We start from the raw sequence: 21,729 nt of genomic DNA, 5'->3' as shown, positions 1-21,729 counted from the left end.
TAATAGAACGGCTTTCTGGTTAATGGAATGCTAGCTGTCAGTTCATGGTGAAAAATAGGGGGACTGCCCTAATGTTTCGGATTTGTGACTAGGGATACCCTGGAAGAAGAGTTGGGAAATTCTGGAACTTGATCTATGTGAAAAAGAGAAAATAACATTTGCATTTATGTATATATAATTAGCTCTGTTTAAATTCCAAAAAAAAAAAAAAAAACCAAAACCCCAAACTCACTGCCGTTAAGTCAATTCGTACTCACAATGACGGATCCCCCAGGCCCCCACCCCCCGGTTTCTGAGGCGGTATCTCTACAGATATGGAAGGAGATTGCCCAATCTTCCTTCCCAGGAGGCTGGTGGTTCAAACCCACCAGCTTTCTGGTTAGTAATCAAATGCTTTAGGCATTACGCCACAAGAGCTGCCATTAGTACAGAGCTTTAATTGGGCACCTTCTGTGAGCTAGTTTCTTATAATTCATTGTTTAATTTAACATCCACAACACTCCTAGGTTGTAGGCAGTGTTATCATCCCGTTTTGTAGGTAAGAAAATGAAGGCTTAAACTTTTGCAGCTAGCTCGGAGTCACCAAGCCAGTACGTAGCAGGGTCAGATTTCAAATTAATTCTGTAATTTATTTAGACTACATCTGTATCAGGAGCTCTGGTAGCGTAGTGCCTAAGGCATTTGACTGCTAACTAGAAGGCAGGCAGATCAAACCCAGCAGCCACTTCTCAGAAGGTTGGGCAATCTACTTCCATAGTGATACTGCCTGGGAAACCCAAGGAGGGGTCGCTATGATTCGGATCCGATGGACCGCAGTGTGTTTGGTTTGTTTGGTACATCTGTATCTGGAGTGAGTTCATGGAACAGATATTTAATGGGCACTCTCATGGCCTAGCCCTACGCTGGACGAAGAGGACAAAAATAGCCTTGCCTGAGTGAATGTCTGGTCCAAGTACATGAGCGCGTACATGTTGTTGTTGTTGTTATGTGCCGTCGAGTCGGACCGAGTCATAGCGACCCCTCCTTGGGTTTCCGAGGCAGTATCACTACGGAAGTAAATTGCCCCATCTACCTTCCGAGGAGTGGCTGGTGGATTTGAACCGCCAGCCTTCTGGTTAGCAGTCAAGTGCCTTAGGCACTATGCTACCAGAGCTCGTACATAGATGGATAAAATAAATGATGGGGGAAATGCGTGGAGTAAGAAAATGTATAAGGGAATGGTGGCATGAGTGAATTGAATGGAGGAGCGGATGGAATGGTTGGGTAAATGAATGCGTGAGTGAACGAGTGAAGAAACGAGTGAATGGATTGAGTGAGTGAGTGAGTGGTTGAGTGAATCAAGGAGGAAGTGAGAGGTTTTTGAGCTACCAGAAATCGGAGCTCCTGGGGGCTGGCGGTTGAGCGGACGGGCGGCTACTCCACACAGTACGGTAGGCGCGGGCTGAACCTCCTGGAGCCCTGCTCACGCCTCCTCCCGTCTCTCCTCCTCCTCCTCCGCCGACCTGCCACCGGCCGCTAGGGTCCCAGTCCCCAGCGGGCAGGCGGAGGAGGCGCCTGCCCCGCGCTGCTTTGCTCGCCTCGCAGCCGCCACCGCCCGGCGCGACGCGATGCGCAGAGGGGCCGCGCTGCCCAGGGGCCGCCGCCGCCGCCACATCGCACCATGAAGCTCCGCAGCAAGGCGGCGGCGCTGCTCCTGCTTGCACTGGCCGCGCTGCTGCTAGCGCTGCTGTCCCTGCGCGCGGGACGCGCCGAGCCCCCAGCGCTGCCCGCGCGACCCGCATCAGCCCCGCAGCGCCATCTCGCGCCGGACCCCGCACGCGGGCCCGCTCCGGCAGCCCTCCCTAGGGCCGTCCCCGGAGCCCTGAGGCGCCGGCCCCCGCGTCTGCGTCCGAGAACCGGCCGCCGGAGCGCGGCGAGCCTGGAGAAGTTGGCGAGGTGAGTCGTGGCAGCCCGAGTCCCATCTGGGGATCCGTGTCTCGCTCCCTCCACCCGTGCCAAGTCTAAGGAAAGCTTTGGGCTGGAGGGACAGATTCCAAGTTTCACCAACTGGCTAACCACTTACATTTTTCACCCTGCTAGAAATGCAGAACCACCTCCTCACAACGGGCTAGATGAAGATAACGTACATTTCTGAAGAAGTGTCAGGGAAAGTGGTCTGTCACATTAAAAAATAAAATAAAAATTTGTCAAGGCAAGGCGTATTTTGCAAACATGCGCTCTTTGTTTTAATTTTTTCCAAATCCAGCACTGTGCAAGAATGTTTTTATCTAGTTCTCATGTTTCACTGTAGAATTTTTACCGAAAACTTAGGTCTGATTCACTTGGAAAAGTTAGATCTTTACCAACCACTCATTCAACCTTGAATACCCCCTCTCTTAGAATAGAAGAAGCATTCGACGTAAGTTTATTAAAAGGAAGCTCTTTCTCTTAGGAGAGGAGTGATGCGTGGCACGGGAAAGACGGAGGGGGCGTTTTCCTGTTCCTCGTTCTCTTTCAGATTACAGCATGGGCAAAGGGTCCTACAAAGAAAACAACTTAACCTTCGACATTATGTATGACATTTTCTTCCCCTACAGAAAGCTTAACTTGCCAGGGCTTTTCATCAGCCTTTTTATCTTTTGCCTTAGGGTAGCTGGAACGCCCTTAGGTTAGGGATTTGCGTTCATTTCCTTTGTTGTGGAGGGCTTTTTAACAAACTCCTCTTGTCGTAAGTCCGTTTCCTCTGCCCCTTTGAAGCTGTTGATGTTTCTAACTGCCATTGCAAGGTTCTCATTTGCTTGTCTCTTTAATTAGGAAACGAGTTAAAGAATCTTTTTTAACCATAGTGACTAACTGTTTTGGCGTTTTTACTGTAACTAAAAGAAAAGAAATGAGACCTCAAAAAGTAGCAGTGTCAGCTTTTCTTTCTCTTCTGCCTCATAGTAAGTGTACAGATGGGTAATCACAAGTTTTAGGGGAAAACCAAAGATTTATGGACTTGCCTTTAAGTAGTTATAGTACATCACAACTTACGAAAATATACACTTAAAATGAGGATATTTCTGTTAGGAACTTAATAGTATTTCCCCTCCTATACATTGAGATTTTTTATATATATATATATAATGGATGATCTTAGGGTTCAATCACAAGTTTACTATGATTCATAAGTTTGATGAAACAACTTGTAAAATATTAAGAGCTGACACCATTTACCATAGCTAATTTATTTTCTGTCCTAGTGCTTACAACAGTACATAAAACTGGTCATTGTTAACACTTACTTTACATATATTGACTATGTAATCCATACCATGATTCAATAATGGTTCTCAAAGTGTGGTCCTTGTAACTCCAGTACCTACATCACCTCGGCTTTGTTAGAAAACAAATTCTTGGTTCCCACCTCAGCACTGGTGAATCAAACTGTGGAGGTGAGCCTCAGTCATCTGTTTTTTAGCAAGCACTTCAGGGGTTGCTGATGTACACCGAAGTTTGAGAACTATTGCTCTGTGAAGTAAGCACTAATGTCATCCCCGTTTTATAGATGAGGAAAGTATTGCACAAGCCTTAGCAATTTGTCCAAGCTTCACAGGTAAACCAGTTGCTGGCAGGGCGACTTTGACTCATGGTGACCCCATATGTGTCAGAGTAGGACGATGTTCCATAAGATTTTCAGTGGCTGATTTTTTAGAATTAGATCAACAGGCGTTTCTTCTGAGGCATCTCTGGATGGATTCAAACCTCCAAACTTTCCGATAGCAGCTGAGCACATTAACCATTTGTACCATCCAAGGGACTCCAGGTTCGTAGTATATAGTAAAGGAACCCAACAGTCTGGGCTCAGCTTGAGCTCTTAAATACAGTAGTCTTGCCTGCAGTTCATACTTTTTTTGAGATCTTTCTAAAGAAATGCCATAGATGTTTGGAATTGTCTCATTCTTCAAGGTGCTGGGAACGATGGGGCAGCATCTTCTTGTCTCTATCAGAACGAATTGTCTCTGACTAGCAGGAGATCATGAACAGAATTCAAATGGATGTCTTCGGGAAGGACTATTTCCATGAGCAATAGTACCTCTTGAAGCCATTTTTCTTTTTGACCATATCTCTTAGATTATCATGGAAATCATGACCAACACCACAGGAATAAAGAGCAAAATTAGAAAACTCAGGAAAGGGGGAAAAAGCCACAGGAAATCTCAGGCTCAAATGCATAAACATGAAAGTCTAGTGGCCTCTGGAGAAACTGACATTTTCTGGGACTTATTTATTGTTTCTTTTGCTACCTTGACAGTCACAGCAACAGAAAATTCTGCAGCAGTAGGAAAGATTGCTTCATGGACTTCTTTAATTGCTTTCCTAGTCCTGCCTGGGTTAAATTTTTGTGGTTGAGGAGGAATTCCAATTTTAGAGAGGGAAAAGAGAGCCTCATGTTTTGAGAAAGCAAGTGCTTTAATCTCTTTACGTGGCTAGAATCCAAAGAGATGAAGGTTACGTGAGCTCATTTCCCTGGTCTAGGGAGGGTCTGACTTGTGGTTGTAGTTAGCAGAGAGCTTGGAATTGGATATGACACAGTCCACCACCTGCTGACCATCCAGACCAGTGCGTGGCCTCCTCCAGGGCACTGCTGTAAGTAAAGTTCTGCCACGTCAATGCAGGAAACATATCCTTCTCCTTCCACATCTTGTTTTCATTTTGGTGAAGTTTCCAGGGACTTGCCTGGTTAGCAAGCCGACCCTACAATTTTATAACTACCCATTTGTATGTAATTGGTCCTGTGGTGGCCTCCCCTCTCTATAAACATAATGCCAGGAGGTAAGGTCTGAGTCTTTAGATAAAGAGTAGGATCTGAAAATGGAACACTGTACTCTTAAGTAGCAGTCTCAGTGCACGAGAGAAATGAAATCTTCCATTTTGGTGTATTGGTGATTTTTACCTGGCCAACTTCCAAAAAGAATTTGAGAAGACTTACAGTAAAAGACACATATACAATAAGGCCATTGAAATAGTTATAAAAAAAGGAAAAGTCATAAAGGAGGAGTAAGTCCTATTTGTCAAAAACTGAGGCCAGCATTGTTAGGAGGATTAAGTGTTAAATTTAGCTCTAAGCTTCCTGGCAGCCATGTCAAAAAGGGAACCATCATTGGCTGCCTCATTTTCACTGAATGAGAAAAGGAAGAGTTTATCAAGAGGGACGATTTGTGTTTTTCATGGAACTGAATTCTAAAATGAGAATTTTATTTGGGAATAGGCATTAGACTTTAGTCACTAGAAGACCATGTGTCCAGCTTGTCTCTAAAAACTCCTCTTTGAGCCAACATATGGAAAAGGTAGTTTAATGCCATTGTCAATGCTATGCTAAAAGAGAATTTGGCATCTGGAGAGTCAGGCAAACTGGGTTTGTCCCAAGTAATTTCACTTCAATTTCCCCAACTCCAAAATGCGTGAATCAATCCAAAAGTTTTCTAATATCTCTTCCAGCTCTGACACTTGCTGATCCTTTGATGAGATCATCATGTTTAGCTGCACAATCCTAACAATGACTATTACTTAGCCCTATGTGCTGGCTCTTGCAACATCACTCTGTTTCTTATTTATCGGCTCCGTCTGGAACTCACTGATTACTCAACCCTAGCCGTCTCCTAAACTTCATTCTTTTTCTTCTATGTTGGCCTGGATATTGCAGCTTTCTTTCTTTTTCTTTTTACTTTATGGTGTTGAAAATATACAAACCTGAACATTTCCCAGTATAACTTCCACTTTTACAATTCACTGACATTGATAGATTTTTCATCTTATGCCACCATTATCACCATCCTTTTCCAAAGTATTCTACCATCATTAACATAAACTCAGTACCCTCAAACAAAAACTCCATTTTTCCCTCTCCCTGCCACCATTATGAACATAAATAATCTTTGGTTTTTATATATTTGCTTATTTCATATCAGTGAGATCATACAGTATTTGTCCTTTTGCAGCTGACTTGTTTTGCTCAGCATAACTTTCTCAAGGTTCATTCATGTTGTGGCATGCATCACAGCTTCATTTCTCTTTACAGCTCCATTAACATTCCACTGTATGTGTATATCACATTGTTTATCTAGTCAGCTGTTGATGGACATTTTGGTTAATTCTACCTCTTGACTATTATGAGAAGTGCTACGTTGGCATATAGTTTTCTATTTGTGTTGTTGCTGCTTTCTTTCAAGGATGGTTTCTAAATCAGACATAGGCTACCTCTTAACCTTGTGGTGTTCCTCTCTCATTTTATTTCGTGGTCATTCAGCAAGTGTTTATTGAGCATATACTCTGTGCCAGGAGCTCACTGTACAATGGTGAATGGAGTTGTTGCCCTCCCAGATTATTGTGGTGTGTGTATGCAGAGATAATACAGAAAGAAATGTTATACTTGGTATACTTGGCAGCCTCTCTAGCTGCCTCAATAAGAGGAAACGTGTACTTGTTCATCAAGAGACATCATTTCCTGCAATTCCCTTTGTTCTCTGAGATAAGTCTTCTCAGAGGGTTAGTCAGAATAAAAGGCTCATTAAAGAGATGATGTTATATTGAAAAATACCAAGTCTGTGGCCATCATTCTATGATTAGTTGAGAGCCCCAGAGAACATTAAAGGTTTCTATATCTTGTGTACTATCTATGATATTATACGGCTGTGAGTCTTGATAATGTTCAAAATTCATTTTTTATTAATTGGTTCATGACTTCTCTCTTTTACCCTCCATACCTACCCAACTGGTGCACTCTAGTAGTTACATCCCAAAATATAACACCAATCCCACCATTTCTATCATTTCCATGGTTACCACTAAACTGAGACACCAGAGTCCCACTCTTGGATGCCTGTAGTAGTCTCCTATCTGCTTTGGATATTTTCACTCTAGCATCCTGCACAATCCATTTACCACACAGCTACTGGAACATTGTTTTAAATATGAAGACCAGATCTCTTCAGTCCAATGGTTAAAGCACTCTGCTGACTTCCTGTCACATTTAGAATAAAATTCAGTTTCTCTGTGTGGCCTTTGAGCCCTTGCCTGATCTCAGCCCCAGTTAGTTCTGTGGCTTCATCTCCTACCATTCCATACCTCACTCACTCAAGTCAGCCATGTAGGTCGTCAAATACACTGAAGTATTCCCACCTCCATGCTTATACTTGTTCACTGTCCTTGGAATGTTCTCATGTGGCTAGCTCGCTTACTCTTTTCAGGTCTATGCTCAAATATTTCCTTCCCAAAGAAGTCTTCCTGGCTGCCCTAGAAAAACAGGACCCTCCACATTGTTCTTTTTACATAGCAAATAAAATTATATTTTATTTGCTCCCCCACACACATGTAAACATTACTTCTTATTGATTGCTGTATTGCTGGCATTTAAACAGATCTAAGAGTAGGTACTTAATAAATATTTATTAAATGAACAACAAGTGAATGAATGGAGAACCACTTTTTGCTAGCACTATGCCAAGGCTTTACATATATTATTAAATGATACGTTATTTAATGATACTAAAAACAAGCTCAGGAGCTCTGGTAGCATAGTGCCTAAGGCGCTTGACTGCTAACCAGAAGGCTGGCAGTTCAAACCCACCAGCCACTACTTGGAAGGAAGATGGGGCAATCTACTTCCATAGTGATACTGCCTTGGAAACCCAAGGAGGGGTCGCTATGAGTCAGGTCCGACTCAATGGCACATAACAACAAAAACAAGCTCATATCTTTTAAGGGACTTAAAAATATTCCAGGCACTTCATATGCATTATTTCACTTAGTCTTCATAACAACCTATGAAGTGTTATTGTTGTTAGGTGCCATCGACTTATCTCCGACTCATAGCGACCCTATGTACATCAGAACAAAACACTGCCCAGTCCTCTGCCAGCCCCATGATCCTTGCTGTATCTGAGCTCATCATTGTGCACTGTGTCAATCCATCTCATTGAGGGCCTTTTTCAGTGATCCTCCACTTTACCAAGCATGATATCCCTCATAACCAAAGTAGGTGAGACAAAAATCTAGCCATTCTCGTTTCCTAGGAGCATTCTGGCTGCACTTCTTCCAGGACAGATTTGTTAGTTCTTTGAGCAGTCCATGGTACTTTCAACATTCTTCGCCAACACCACACCTCAAAAGCATCAACTCTTCTTCGGTCTTCCTTATTCATTGTCCAGCTCTCACATACATATAAGGCAATTGAAAATACCATGGCTTGTGTCAGATTTACCTTAGTCTTCAAGGGAACATCTTTGTTCTTCAGCACTTGAAAGAGGTCTTTTGCAGCAGATTTGCCCAATGCTATACGTTGTCTGATATCTTGACTGCTGCTTCCATTGGTGTTGATTGTAGAACCAAGTAATAAGAAGTCTTTGACAACTTCAGTCGTTTCTCCATTTATCATGATGCTGCTTATTGTTCCAGTTGGGAGGATTTTTGCTTTCTTTATATTGAGGTGTAATTTATACTGCAGACTTCAGTCTTCATCAGTAAGTGCTTCAAGTTATCCTCACTTTCAGCAAGCAAAGTTGTGTTGTCAGCATATCACAAGTTGTTAATGAGTCTTCCTCCAATCCTGATGCCATGTTCTTCTTCATATAGTCCAGCTTCTTGGATTATTTTCTTAGCCTACAAGTTGAATAAGTATGGTGAAAGGATACAACCCTGACACACTCCCTTCTTTATTTTAAACCATGCAGTGTCCCCTTGTTCTGTTCAAACGACAGCCTCCTGGTCTATGTACAGGTTCCTCATGAGCACAATTAAGTGTTCTGGAATTCCCATTCTTCTCAATGTTATCCATAATTTCTTATGATCCACACCCTTGAATGCTTTTACATAGTCAATAAAACACAAGTAAACATCTTTCTGGTATTCTTTGCTTTCAGCCAAGATTCATCTGACATCAGCAATGATATGCCTCATTACACATCCTTTTCTGAATCCAGCTTGCATTTCTAGAAGTTCTCTGTCAATATACTGCTGCAACCATTTTTGAATTATCTTCATAAGATTTTAGTTGTGTGTGATATTAATGATATTATTTGATAATTTCCATACTCTGTAGGATCACCTTTCTTTGGAATGGGTCCAAATATGGATCTCTTCCAGTCAGTTGGTCAGGTGGTTGTCTTCTAAATCTCTTGGCATAGCCCAGTGAATGCCTCCAGCAGGGCATCCATTTGTTGAAACATCTCAGTGGGTATTCTGCCAGTTTTTGGAGTTTTTTTGCAACTTCCTTGAGTGCAGCTTTGACTTCTTCCTTCCATGCCATTGGTTCTTGATCATATGCCACCTCCTGAAATGGATGAACATTGACCAATTCTTTTTGGTACAGTGACTCTGTGTATTCCTTCCATTTTCTTTTGATGTTTCCTGAATCATTCAATATATTGCCCATAGAATCTTTCAATATTGCAACATGAGGCTTAAATTTTTTTCTTCAGTTCTTGCAGCTTGAGAAATGCTGAGTGTGTTCTTCCCCTTTGGCTTTCCAACTCCATGTCTTTGCCCATTTAATTATAATAATTGACTTTGTCTTTTGAGCTGCTCTTTAAAATCTTCTGTTCAGCTCTTTTATCTGGTCATTTCTTCCATTTGCTTTAGCTACTCTCCACTCAGGGGACGTTTCAGACTCTCTTCTGCCATCCATTTTGGTCTTTTCTTCCTTGTCTTTTTATTGACCTTTTGTTTTCTTCATGGATGATGTTCTTGATGGCATCCCACAATTCCTCTGGGCTTTGGTCATTGGTGTTCAATGCAGCATATATTTTCTTTAGATGGTCTCTAAATTTGGGAGGGATATATTAAAGGTCATATTTTGGCTGTCATGGACTTTTTCTTTTGTGCTTTGCGTAAAAATTTACAGAGCGAATTCAGTTTCCATACAGCAGTTCACATACACTTTGTCTCATGTCATGGACTTGTTTTAATTGTCTTCAGCTTCAGCTTGGACCTGCATATGAGCAGTTGATGATGGTCTGTTCCATAGTCAGCTCCTGGCCTTGTTTTGGCTGAAGATACTGAGCTTTTCCATTGCCTTTTGCCACAGATGTAGTCAATCTGATTACTGTGTACTCCATCTGGTGAAGTCTGTGTATATAGCCACCATTTGTGTTGTTGAAAAAAAGATTTGCAATGAATAAGTCATTGGTCTTGCAAAATTCTGTCATGCCATCTCCAGTGTCATTTCTGTCACCAAGGCCAAATTTTCCAACTACCAGTGATTCTTCTTTGTTTCCAACTTTTGCAGTCCAGTCACCAGTGATAATCAACACATCTTGATTGCATGTTTAGTCAGTTTCAGACTGCAGAAGTTGATAAAAAATCTTCAATTTTCTTGTCTTTGGCTTTGGTGGTTGGTGTGTAAATTTGAATAATAGTAGTATTAACTGGCCTTTCTTGTAGGCATATGGCTATTATTCTATCACTGACAGCATTGTACTTCAGGGTGGAAGTTGAAACATTCTTTGTGATGATGAATGCCACTCCATTCCTCTTCAATTTGTCATTGCCAGCATAGTAGATCATTTGGTTGTCTGATTCAAAATGGCCAAAACCAGTCCATTTCAGCTCTCTAATGCCTATAATATCGATCTTTACGTGTTCCATTTTATTTTTGACAACTTACAATTTTCCTAGATTCATGCTTTGTATACGCCATGTTCTGATTATTAATAGGTGTTTACAGCTGTTTCTTCTCATTTTGAGTCATGCCACATCAGCAAATGGAGGTCCCGAAAGCTCTACTTTATCCATATCATTAAGGTTGGTTCTACTCTGATGAGGCAGCTCTTTCCCAGGTGTGTTTTGAGTGCCTTCAGATCTGAGGGGCTCATCTTCCTACACTGTATTGGACAGTGTTTCAGAGCCACTCATAAAATTGTCCAGTAATATATCAGACAGTGTTTCTCTGCTATTCATAAGGTTTTCCCTGGCCAATTTTTTGAGAAGTGGATGACCCCTTCCTTCTTCTGAGTCTGTCTCAGTCTGGAAGCTCTGCTGAAAACCGTCCACCATGGGCAACCCTACTGGCATTTGAAACACCAAAGGCAGACCCTCTAGCCTCCAGCGACACACAAGCTGCCACAGTACATCAAACTGACAGACAAGTTTGTTTCCCTTAGCTGTTTACACCCATTCTGCTCACTTCCTGGCCTTCCCCCTACCTGTTCTGGCCATCTGCCTTGGCTCCCGCTTCCTGCCAGGGGGCTTTCCTCCTGACCTGTTCTGACCATCAGCCCTGGCTTCCCACTTCCTGCCTAGGGGCTTCCCCCCTCACCTGTTCCAGCTGTCTGCCCTGGCTTCCCGCTTCTTGCCTGGGGACTCTATGAAGTAGGTTCTATTATTGGATAGGTCAAGTCTCTTCAGTTTTAAATGATAGAAACTCAGGTCATATTACATAATGATAAAAGGGAATTTACTAGCTCATGAAAGTGGCCAGTGCAGAGGAGGTAAAGCTTCAGTCACAGCTATATCCAGGATTTGTGACCATCTCACTTCCATCATTTAGCTCTGCTTCCTTCTGTGAAGGTATATTCTTAAGTTTTCTCCTTGAGATGGTTCACAGCATGCCTGGGCTTGCATCTCCTTCTTTAGTAGCTTCTAACTAAAGACCCAGGGCTACCTCTAGTAGCCTGACTTGTTGTTGTTGTTGTTATGTGCCGTCGAGTCAGCCCTGACTCATAGCGACCCCTCCCTGGGTTTCCGAGGCAGTATCACTACGCAAGTAGGATTGCCCAACCTTCCTTCCGAGGAGTGGCTGGTGGGTTTGAACCGTCAGCCTTCTGGTTAGCAGTCAAGTGCCTTAGCCACTATACTACCAGAGCTCCCGCCTGACTTGTAGCACATGCATATTCACTTATTGACAGCCACACCTGGGCCATGTACCTACAGCTGGGGGTGGAGGCAAGAGAAAGATTTAGCCCCTCCAAATCACGTGGTCTGAAAACAGAAGAAGAGTGTTTCCCCCAAAGAAAATGAAGGTGCTTTGACCCAAAACTTCTGAAAATGAATACTAGTCAGAAAAACCAAAAACAAAAGCAGGTATACATTATAATCAATATGCTCAGATTAAAAGAAAATAATAGTGTGGTGGCAGAGTCAGACCTCCCTGCCTAACTTCACAAGGGGAAGGAGAGAGAATCATTATCAGCATTAGTGACCCAAGGCTGGTTTCTGTGAAGTGGAGGTCAAGCATACCTCCAACCTGCTTACCAATTTTAACGCCAGCCATCCCTCCCATGGTGCTCTCTGCTTCTCTGCTGGCTTCAATAATTCATCACAATGGCCACACAGAACTCACAGACCATATAGTTATGGGTTTATTAAGGAAGTAACAGGTTACAATTCAGGGTCAGGAATGCCTAAAGATACAGTTCTTCTATCAGGACGCGTCTTCTCAGCTGTGCCCGCAGACAGGCCTCTCTTTGGCCCTTGGCCCCTCAGCCCCTCAGCCCAACCTCTGCCCTGCTTGGGCAAGTGTTACAAGGCTCTTTAGCTTTGCCAGTAAGTGTCCTTAGTGGCACTGCCAGGAGACTTCCTGCCCAAAGACGCTCAGCCCTCTTGCTCTGTAGATAGGCAAGCCTAGCTCCGTGGACAAATCTCCAGAGGCACCTCACTCTGTTAGGAAGCCTCCTGCCTGAAGGCACTCAGCTTTCTAGCTCCGTGGGTCAGCACAGCTACTATAACCTCCTTATTCCATGGCATGGGAGGCCTACTGTGCCACCTGATACCGGTCCCCTAGTTCTGCTGCTACCGTTTCTCTGCCTCCACTTCTCAGTGTCTTGGACTGTCTCCTGTGTTACAGCTCTCTCACTGTGCCTCCTGGGTCTAGGATGCACTCTGCTCCTGTCTCTTCTTCTTGGTAGGAGTGAGGTCCCCTTTTTCTGCCTCTGAGCTGGCACATTTTAAGCCTAGTGGGATGGCAAAATTGACTAATGCCCATGTTAGGGTTCCATATACCTTATTTGCATGGCCCCACCCCCACAAGGTTGCCATACACCTTACTTGTATTATTAGCAATTTGGCCAATTCCCTTGGTGAGCCACAAGCACCTTATTTGCATAGTCCCACCCAGTCACTTGGTGGGAGTTCTAAGACCATGGTGAGAAATGCTGTCTAAAAGCAATCCATCCTCCTGCAGCCCACTTACAGGTAGGTAAAGTGAGGGTCAGAGGTAGTTAAAATGTTTGCCCAAGATGGGGCAACCAAGTGGCAGACCTGGGATTTGAAGTCAATCAGGTGCTTCTAGAGCCAAATTGGTAATCACCACACTTTACTTGGGAATAAATCTTGAAATTTGAATCATTTCACTGCTTTCTAGACTTCCTTTGTAAAAGATCCCTTTGATAAAATCTCTGTTAAATTTTTAATAGACTTTAGTTTTTTGAGCACTTTTAGGTTTATACAAAAATGGTGTAGAAAGTATAGTTCTCATGTACTCTCTCCTTCTGCATGTTTTCTCCTGCTATTGATATCATATCTATATATATATGTCTATATTTACAACTAACTAACCAGCACTGATACGTTATTATTGACTAAGGTTCATAGTTTCCATTGGGGTTCATTGTATGCAGTGTACAGTCTTGTGGGTTTTGACAAATGCTCAGTCCCAAGTGCCCACCATTACAGTATCATGCAGAACAGTTTCACTGCCCTAGAAATGTCCCATGTTCCACTTATTCATCTCTCACCTAGCCCCCTAGCAACCACTGATCTTTTTACTGCCTCTGTAGTTTTGCCATTTCCGTAATGTCATAGAGTTGGAATCTTACAGTATGTAGCTCTTTTGGACTAGCTTTTTTACTTAGCAAATTGCATTAAATTTCCTGTCTCTCTTTTTGTAGCTTGATAGCTCATTTCTTTTTAGCTCTGAATAATATTCCATTGTATGGATGTACCACAGTTTACTTACCCACTTACCTATTGAGAGACATCTTGGTTGCTTCCACTATTTGGCAATTATGAGTAAACTGCTATGAACATCTGGGTGCAGTTTTTTATGTGGACATGTGTTTTTGTCTGATTTGGGTAAATACCTAAGATGGTGCTTGTTGGACCTAATGGTAAACCTTTTGTTTTGTAAGAAACTACCCGGCTGTCTTCCAAAGTGACTATGCAATTTTACATTCCCAACAGCAATGAATGGAAATCTTGCTATATTTTTGTAATAGAAAAATTTTCATATTTGTAATAGAAGAAAGGCTAGGTACAAAAATGATCCCAATTTTGTTTTTAAAAAGTTATTGTGTATTTACATATTTACATACACTCACACACATTAAGCTGACTCTGGAAATTGTTAATGATTATGGAATTGGAATTATGGGTGCCTCCATCTTTTTGCTTGTCTGTACATTAAAAATTTTCTATGGCAAATATATGCATTATTTACATCATTTGTAAAACAACATAAATTGTCACAAAGATTTAAATCTCTTATTGGCCTGAGGCTTAGGAAGGTTGAAGTTAGTTGGGGAAATCATTATTTGCTTTTCCCCCCTTTACATTGCTAAGTCCTTCATGCTCTTTTTTTGTGAAATGAGATAGAAATGTTCATTTGCAGACTATGCAATCCTCATCTAATTCTTCTCCCTTAGATGTCAGCAGCCATTTCAAACTAACACTGGTGGTTCATATTTTAAAATCTCTATAACATCTTAATTTGAAAAAGAAGAGAAGACAGAGAAGTAAAATCTCCGATATGTCAGGAACAATCACAAGGGAGAAAGTGAAATGAGAATTAGTCCAGGCACCATCATAAAATTTTGGAGGAGGAATAAGTAAACACAAATGTGTATGATCTCAACTAATGATAAGTGGATGATTACTAAGGTAGAGTTGATGACAGCATCACCAACTGTTGTAGGGGTTGTGCTGGGCAGAGGAGCACCCAGGGGGGCTGTGATTGAAGATCTGAAATCCAGTCCATGGTCAGATCACATAGCTGGGAGCCCTGGGTAGAGGCTTCATCTGCACAGAGGAGGGGAATGCCTTTTCTAAGCTCCTTAGGAGTTTCTGGGTGGTTGCTCGAATAATTTCTTTTAGAACAATCAGCATAAGGCTGGTCCCTATAAGGCAGAGGTTACAGATGTCTCAAATGTCCACATTTTCCAAGCTGCTATACTACTCCATCATCTCTAACATCAACTCCTCCTCTTCCTCCCCTCAGTGTTTTCCCTCTTGTCTTAGGGTTCTGTATTTTGTTCTCACAGAACTCACACACTGCCACAGCAATGACTCACGTGGTGGTGGGGGCTGGAAGTCCCAAGTACATGAGTAGGTCTGGAGAATTCTCCCTGTTCACATGGTTGCTGGGGCTGGAGAACCCAAATCAGTGGGTCAGATGACTGGCTGCTGTCTCAAATCCAGGGGTGAGATGATAATGAACCAAATGCAGGACCAGAGCAAGAGAGTGAACTTTCCCAGAACATTCACATATATACCCTCAAGGAAACTCAGGGTGGTGACTTGAGTCACACCCTCCAGCAAGGTAGAACTCGAGATACATCCCACCCTATATAGGCATAGAGACTAGCCTTTACAATACATCACAAAATGGAGGACTATGGCTAGAAGGACCATATTAAGCAATTCACTACTCTACAGGCCACCCCCTGGCTCTTCTAGCCATTGGCCCTTTCATACCTGAAGAATTAATTTGCCCCACCCAATAATTTTACCAGTCCCAAAGTCATTAACAATTAGTCCTTCAGTAGTGAGCCCTAAGGGTGAGGTTACTCAGGTACACCCATTAGGTCAGCTGTAGGTGTCCCTCTGATCTGGTTGGGTACTCCAAGTTTGTCATCATCACCCTTTCCAGTCTCTGATAAAATTTAACTGAGAGAAGATTATACCCTTGCTCTGAGTCTCTCTTTAGGTATCAGCATAATGTTAGATTGCCCCTCTGCATAACCTATTTATTCATTCTTTTACCTTCAGCTATTATTTCTCCTTCCTTCTATTTGTCATTTATTTTTACCCAAACTCTCCCACCTTGGGAAGGGACATCAAATTCAGGTGCTGTGCCAATCCAGATTGCTGGTAGCAAGACCAGCCCTAGCAAATGCTTCCCCTCAGTCCATCCGATTCACGTTGGGTAGGGTTACATTGATACAACACTAATGTGCTATCTCGACTGCTGGAGAATATGGAAGTATTCACTGTCATGCCCAATTTTGCCAGACGACGGGAAGGTATAGCCTATCCCATAAGGCCCTTGGGAATTCTGGTGTACAGGTCCAGGGGTATAGTTACAGTCTCCTGCTTAGGGATCATCCCTACCTCTGGCACCTATAACTGCATCCTGGGACAACAGAAGAAAAAAGCAATGTCAGGTGATGTGGGGAAGAATTGTACAGTCGTACCAGCATCTTCCTCACCCCCTTTTCCTCAGATCCCACAGAAAAACATAGGAATCTGTTCAGTGGTGATCCTCCCTTTGCCTCCCTCATGTTGAGTGTGAGCACACACTCATGAAGGAGTGTGAGCAAGCCCTTCATGCCTTTATCTACCCCCATTTTAGTTAACAAATGTTTCAATTGCCCATTCCAATTCTCTATCAAACCTTTACTTTGAGGATGGTATGCAACATGGTATAAACACTTAATATGTTTCTTTGCCCATTGCTGTATTCTATGGGCTGTAAAGTGTGGTCCCTGGTCTGAGGAACTATAACTTGCTGGTCCAAATTGGTACAGTATCTTTTGTTCCAATCCTTTAATGTTTTTTTTTTTTGGCATTTGGATATGTCACAGGATAAGGAAAGACCAGTCCAGAATAAGTATCTATTCCTGTGAGGACCCATTTGCAGCCACCCAGAGCCACTGGCATCATTGGTTTTATGTAATGGACTTGCCACCTATATGCAGGGCCTTCCCGCTAGAGAATTTGCCCATAGCCATCTGTAACCTCTGTCTTTCTTGCTGACAGAGCAGTACTTACTAGCATTTTGTGCTTCAGAGAGTATAAGAGGGATTTGTCTCGATTCAGCTGATCTCTGCATTGCTGCAGCACCCCTATGTCCACTCATTTCATGAACCTATTTGGCCACCTCAAGGGAGTATACCAACATGTCCACTTGCTGATTCCGATCGCCTTCCAATCCAGGAAGGGGATTCTTCTGATGGGCATTGACATGGCTTACTCTAATGCACCCTCTGAATTCCCAGAGTGCTTTCCATACATCCATGCCCTACACAGGTGTCTCCTTGATAGTCCAATTTTCCATTGCCCAGTTGCCTGACCATATACATATAGCCAGGTCACTGGCCACTGCTAATGATAACAAATGTGTAGAAACATTTGTTATCTAAAATTTGTTATCTAAAAATCCAAATATATGGGCTTTCACCATTGCCCAATTCTTCCATGCCAGCTAGGAAGACAGTGTGCATTTCAGCCCATTGGCTGACTTGTTCTTACCTTCTTAAATCAGTGTCTTTCCATCTGCTGGTCTTAATGCAGCAACTTTCCACATCAAATGTTATCCGTGTACTCTGGAACTGCCGTATGTGAACCAAGCAGCCTTCTGTTGGTCAGCAGAAAGTTGTTCATAAGGCACTGTCCATGTAGAAATGGGTTCTGGCAGCTTCTTAGGTGGTTTTAGGGTAGGACCAATGGGAAAAAAGGCTCATGGATATGATAAGAACCTTTCTAAATTCCTCCAGCAGCTTGTTCTTGTATGCACCATTTTATTTTATTAAATAAAATAGTTCATTTTATTATAGAACTATTTTGGGCACTGCCTCCCTTACCAGAATGTTCCTCTGATATCACCCAAGATTTTATGGGTATTTGAGGTCTCATGATGATTTTATGTCCTTCTGTCATTGATGTAGTCTCAATCAGTGCCCAATGGCAAGTGAGTAATTACCTTTCAAATGATATGTATTGTGCTGCAGCATCTGGAAACTTTCTAGTCCAGAATCCCAGTGGTGGCTATAGGGTGGCATTCTCAGATTTTTTGCCATAAGCTCTGGTCTGCATAAGCATGTGTAGCAGAAATCTTCAAAATCATGTCTGAATTTGGATCATAAGGGCCTAAACACTTCTTCCAGGATAGATTTGAGATCAGAGTTACCATATGACCCTGCAGTTCAACTCCTAGGTATGTACACAAAGGAAATTAAAATATATGGCCATACAAAACTTTTAAACAAATGTTCATGGGAACCATTATTCATAATAGGCCAAAGTAGAAACAATCCAAATGTTCATCAGCTGATAAATAAATAAATAAATATGATATATCTATTAAAAAAAAAAAAATCCAAACCTACTGCCAACTCATAGCAACCCCCACTGGGTTTCCAAGGCTGTAAATCTTTATGGATAGATTGCCTCATCTCTGCAGGAGAAAGATGAGACAATCTGCTTCCATAAAGATCTTTGTTTATTTATTTATTGTGATTTGGGTGAAAGTTTACAGAGCAAATTCATTTTCCATACAGCAAGTAGTTTGTATTTGACTGTAATCCCCCACAATGAAACATCTCTCTTCCCTCTTCCTCCCTGTAGTTACCTCTTCCCTGTGTCCTTCTTTCCTATGCATTCCTGCCCTGGGAGCTATCTTCCTGTGCAAACACTGCCCTTCTGTTCTTCCACGATTGATTGCTCTAAGGAGCATATCTACCTGATATAAATGTTTACCTATAAGCGTCCATAAAGATTTACAGCCTTGGAAACTTTATGGGGGTTGCTATGAGTCAAAATTGATTTGATGGCAGTGGGTTTGTATCAATAATTAAATACATTCATCAAATAATTTTGTTAAGCACCTCCATGGCAGTTTGTTGGCATTCAGTTGACATTACTCATATAATACTGTGACTTCAAGGCAAACGCCAGCTTTTCTGTCTGTCTTGCTAGATTAATGATACTTGATTTTGCTCCAAAGCTATGAATCGTTAAAAGTGCTTGAACTGTTAGCAGAGTCCTTAGTGTCATGTCTGGGTATCTGAGTGAAGGCTCTAATCACAACTTCAGTGTGGGAAAATCTTGTCAAGGGATTCATGCCTTCCCAAATTTGTTTTGCAGGGGACAGTATTAGTGTTTTCACTTAATGTGTCTAAACTTAATGTGGGTATAATCACCCAGCACCAGGCTTGCCTTCTAGAGGTATATCAAGGTGTTATTTCTACTTCCTAAATTGCTACTCCAGCCTTATTTGTAAACCTTCTCTATGTTAAACTACCTATGGTTTCATCCTGTGAAAGATTCAACTAGGAAGCGTTGGTGGTAGTGGTGGGGGCTCAACTTACCAATTCTTCCCCTAAGAGGAGCATACTAATTTTTTTTTTCAATTCATTTTCTGCTACTTTTTCCTGTGTTATTTCTGTATTTACTGTGCTAAGTAAAACTAGTTACCAACAGCCGTGTTCTAGGCTATATTTGAAAGAACTGTGATTTTGGTCAGGCTTCTACTGCTGGGCGATATTATAGCATCAGGTTTACCTGAGCTAATTTAGTTTGTCAGTTAAGGAGCAGCATTGATAAGAAAGGTAGCAGGAGATGGCAGAGAAGAGGGTCTAAGTAGAACCAATTACTTGCTTTAGTAATTCAGTGTGTTTTGCAGTAATGGGCTACAAAGTAAATAGCACTACAGATAAATGCTGCATTTCATTATTTACACACTCTAGAAATTGAAGTTTAATTAAGTCACAAGGTTGAGACTTTTGAGCCATTAAGGAGATACTTTGTCTCAGGCAGCGTGGAGGCAATGAAGCTGCCTTTCCTTCGGAGCCTCTTCTGTTGTTCCGAATATCATTTTTCATTTGAAAGTGGAGAGGGCTTGAGCCAGGACAATTGATGTAGTATTTTTCAAATTCCAGTCATTTCCATATCAGCATCATGATTCTTCTCATAGTTCTACACTACCAACCAGTATTACTTGAAAATAAGTACATTTATTTATTTAATAGGAGCTCTGGTAGCATAGTGCCTGAGGCACTTGACTGCTAACCAGAAGGCTGGCAGTTCAAATCTTCCAGCCACTCCTCGGAAGTAAGGTTGGGCAATCCTACTTTTGTAGTGATACCACCTCAGAAATCCAAGGAGGGGTTGCTATGAGTTGGGGCCGACTCGACGGCACATAACAACAACAACAATTTATTTAATAACAGCTTTACTGTTGTTCGGTGCTGTCAAGTCGGCTCCTACTCATAGTGACCCTATGTACAACAGAATGAAACACTCCCTGGTCCTTCGTCGTCCTCACAATCCTTGCTGTGCTTGAGCCTATCATTGCAGCCACCGGGTCAACCCATCTTGTTGATGCTCTTCCCTTTTTTCCCTGACCTTCTCACTTTACCAAGCGTAATATCCTTCTCCAGGGAATGGTCTCTTCTGACAACATGCCCAAAGTAGGAGAGATGAAGTCTGGTCATTCTTGCTTCCAAGGAGCATTCCGGCTGTGCTTCTTCCAGGCAGATTTGTTTGTTTTTTTGGCAATCCATGGTATTTTCAGTACTCTTCACCAATATTACAATTCAGAAGCATCAACTCTTCTTCGGTCTTCCATATTCATTGTCCAGCTTTCACATGCGTATGAGATGATTGAAAACACCATGGCTTAGGTCAGGCATACTTTAATCTGCAAAGTGACATCTTTGCTTCTTAACACTTTAAAGAGATCTTTTGTAGTACATTTTCCCAGTGCAATTTGTCTGATTTCCTGACTCCTGCTCCCATAGGTGTTGACTGGATCCAAGTAAAATGAAATCCCTGACAACTTCAATCTTTTCACCATTTATCATAATGTTGCTTATTGGTTTAGTTGTGAGGATTTTCACTTGAATGAGATATGATTCACATATCCTTGTAAAGTGTATAATTTATCAGTTTTTAGTATAGCCACAGAGTTGTATAACCATTGTTGTTAGCTGCATTGAGTTGGCCTCCAGTTGGTGGGTGCCCCATGCACAGCAGAATGCAGTGCTGCCTGGTCCTACACCATCTCAGTGATGGGTTGAAGACTGAACCATTGTGAGACATAGAGTTTTCATTGCCTGATTTTCAGTAGTAGATCACCAGGCCTTTCTTCCAAGTTTGTCTTAGTCTAGAAGCTCCACTGAAACCTATTCAGCATCATAGCAACACACAAGTGTCCACTGACAGACAGGTGGTAGCTGCACATGAGGTGTGTTAGCTGGGAATCAAACCCAGACCTCATGGATAGAAGGTGAGAATTCTACCACTGAACTACCAATATCACCTTATACAACCATTACCACTACCTAATTTGAGAACATTTTCATTATTCCAGAAAGAAACCTATACTCATTAGCAGTCAACCTCCTCCATTCTTTCCTCCCCACAGCTCCTGGCAACCACTAATCTACTTGCTATCTTTATGGAATTGCCTATTTGGACTTTCGGATATATAGAATAATAAAATATGTGGCCTCTCTGACTGTTTTCAAAGTTCATCTGTGTTGTAGCATGCATTTATGTAAGGCATTTGGCTACTAATCAGAAGGTCAATGGTTCAAACCCACCAGCTGCTGCATGTGAGAGAGATGAGGCAATCTATCCATAAAGATTTACAGCCTTGGAAACCCAGTGAAGGTCGCTATGAGTTGGCAGTAGGTTTGGGTGTTTTTTTTTTTTTAATGGATATATCATATTTATTTATTTATCAACTGATGCACATTTGGATTGTTTCTACTTTGGCCTATTATGAATAATGGTTCCCATGAACATTTGTTTAAAAGTTTTTGTATGGCCATATTTATT

The 21,729-nt window shown here is 42.1% G+C and overlaps 1 protein-coding gene across 1 annotated transcript in view; it reads left to right on the top strand.

Moving 5' to 3' along the window:
- The first annotated feature begins 1,660 nt into the window (after positions 1 to 1,660).
- The window catches only part of GXYLT2 (glucoside xylosyltransferase 2), a 217,163-nt gene continuing 197,094 nt past the window's right edge, over positions 1,661 to 21,729 (top strand). The window contains exon 1 of the mRNA XM_007947328.2: positions 1,661 to 1,935. Coding sequence (XP_007945519.1) covers positions 1,661 to 1,935 — 275 coding nt within the window. The remainder of the gene's footprint in view (positions 1,936 to 21,729) is intronic.

This window comes from Orycteropus afer, unplaced genomic scaffold (assembly GCF_000298275.1).
Source record: "Orycteropus afer afer isolate SDZICR_OR568_19922 unplaced genomic scaffold, OryAfe1.0 scaffold00180, whole genome shotgun sequence".
Lineage (NCBI taxonomy): Eukaryota > Metazoa > Chordata > Mammalia > Tubulidentata > Orycteropodidae > Orycteropus > Orycteropus afer.
This window is presented reverse-complemented; position numbering and strand designations above follow the sequence as displayed.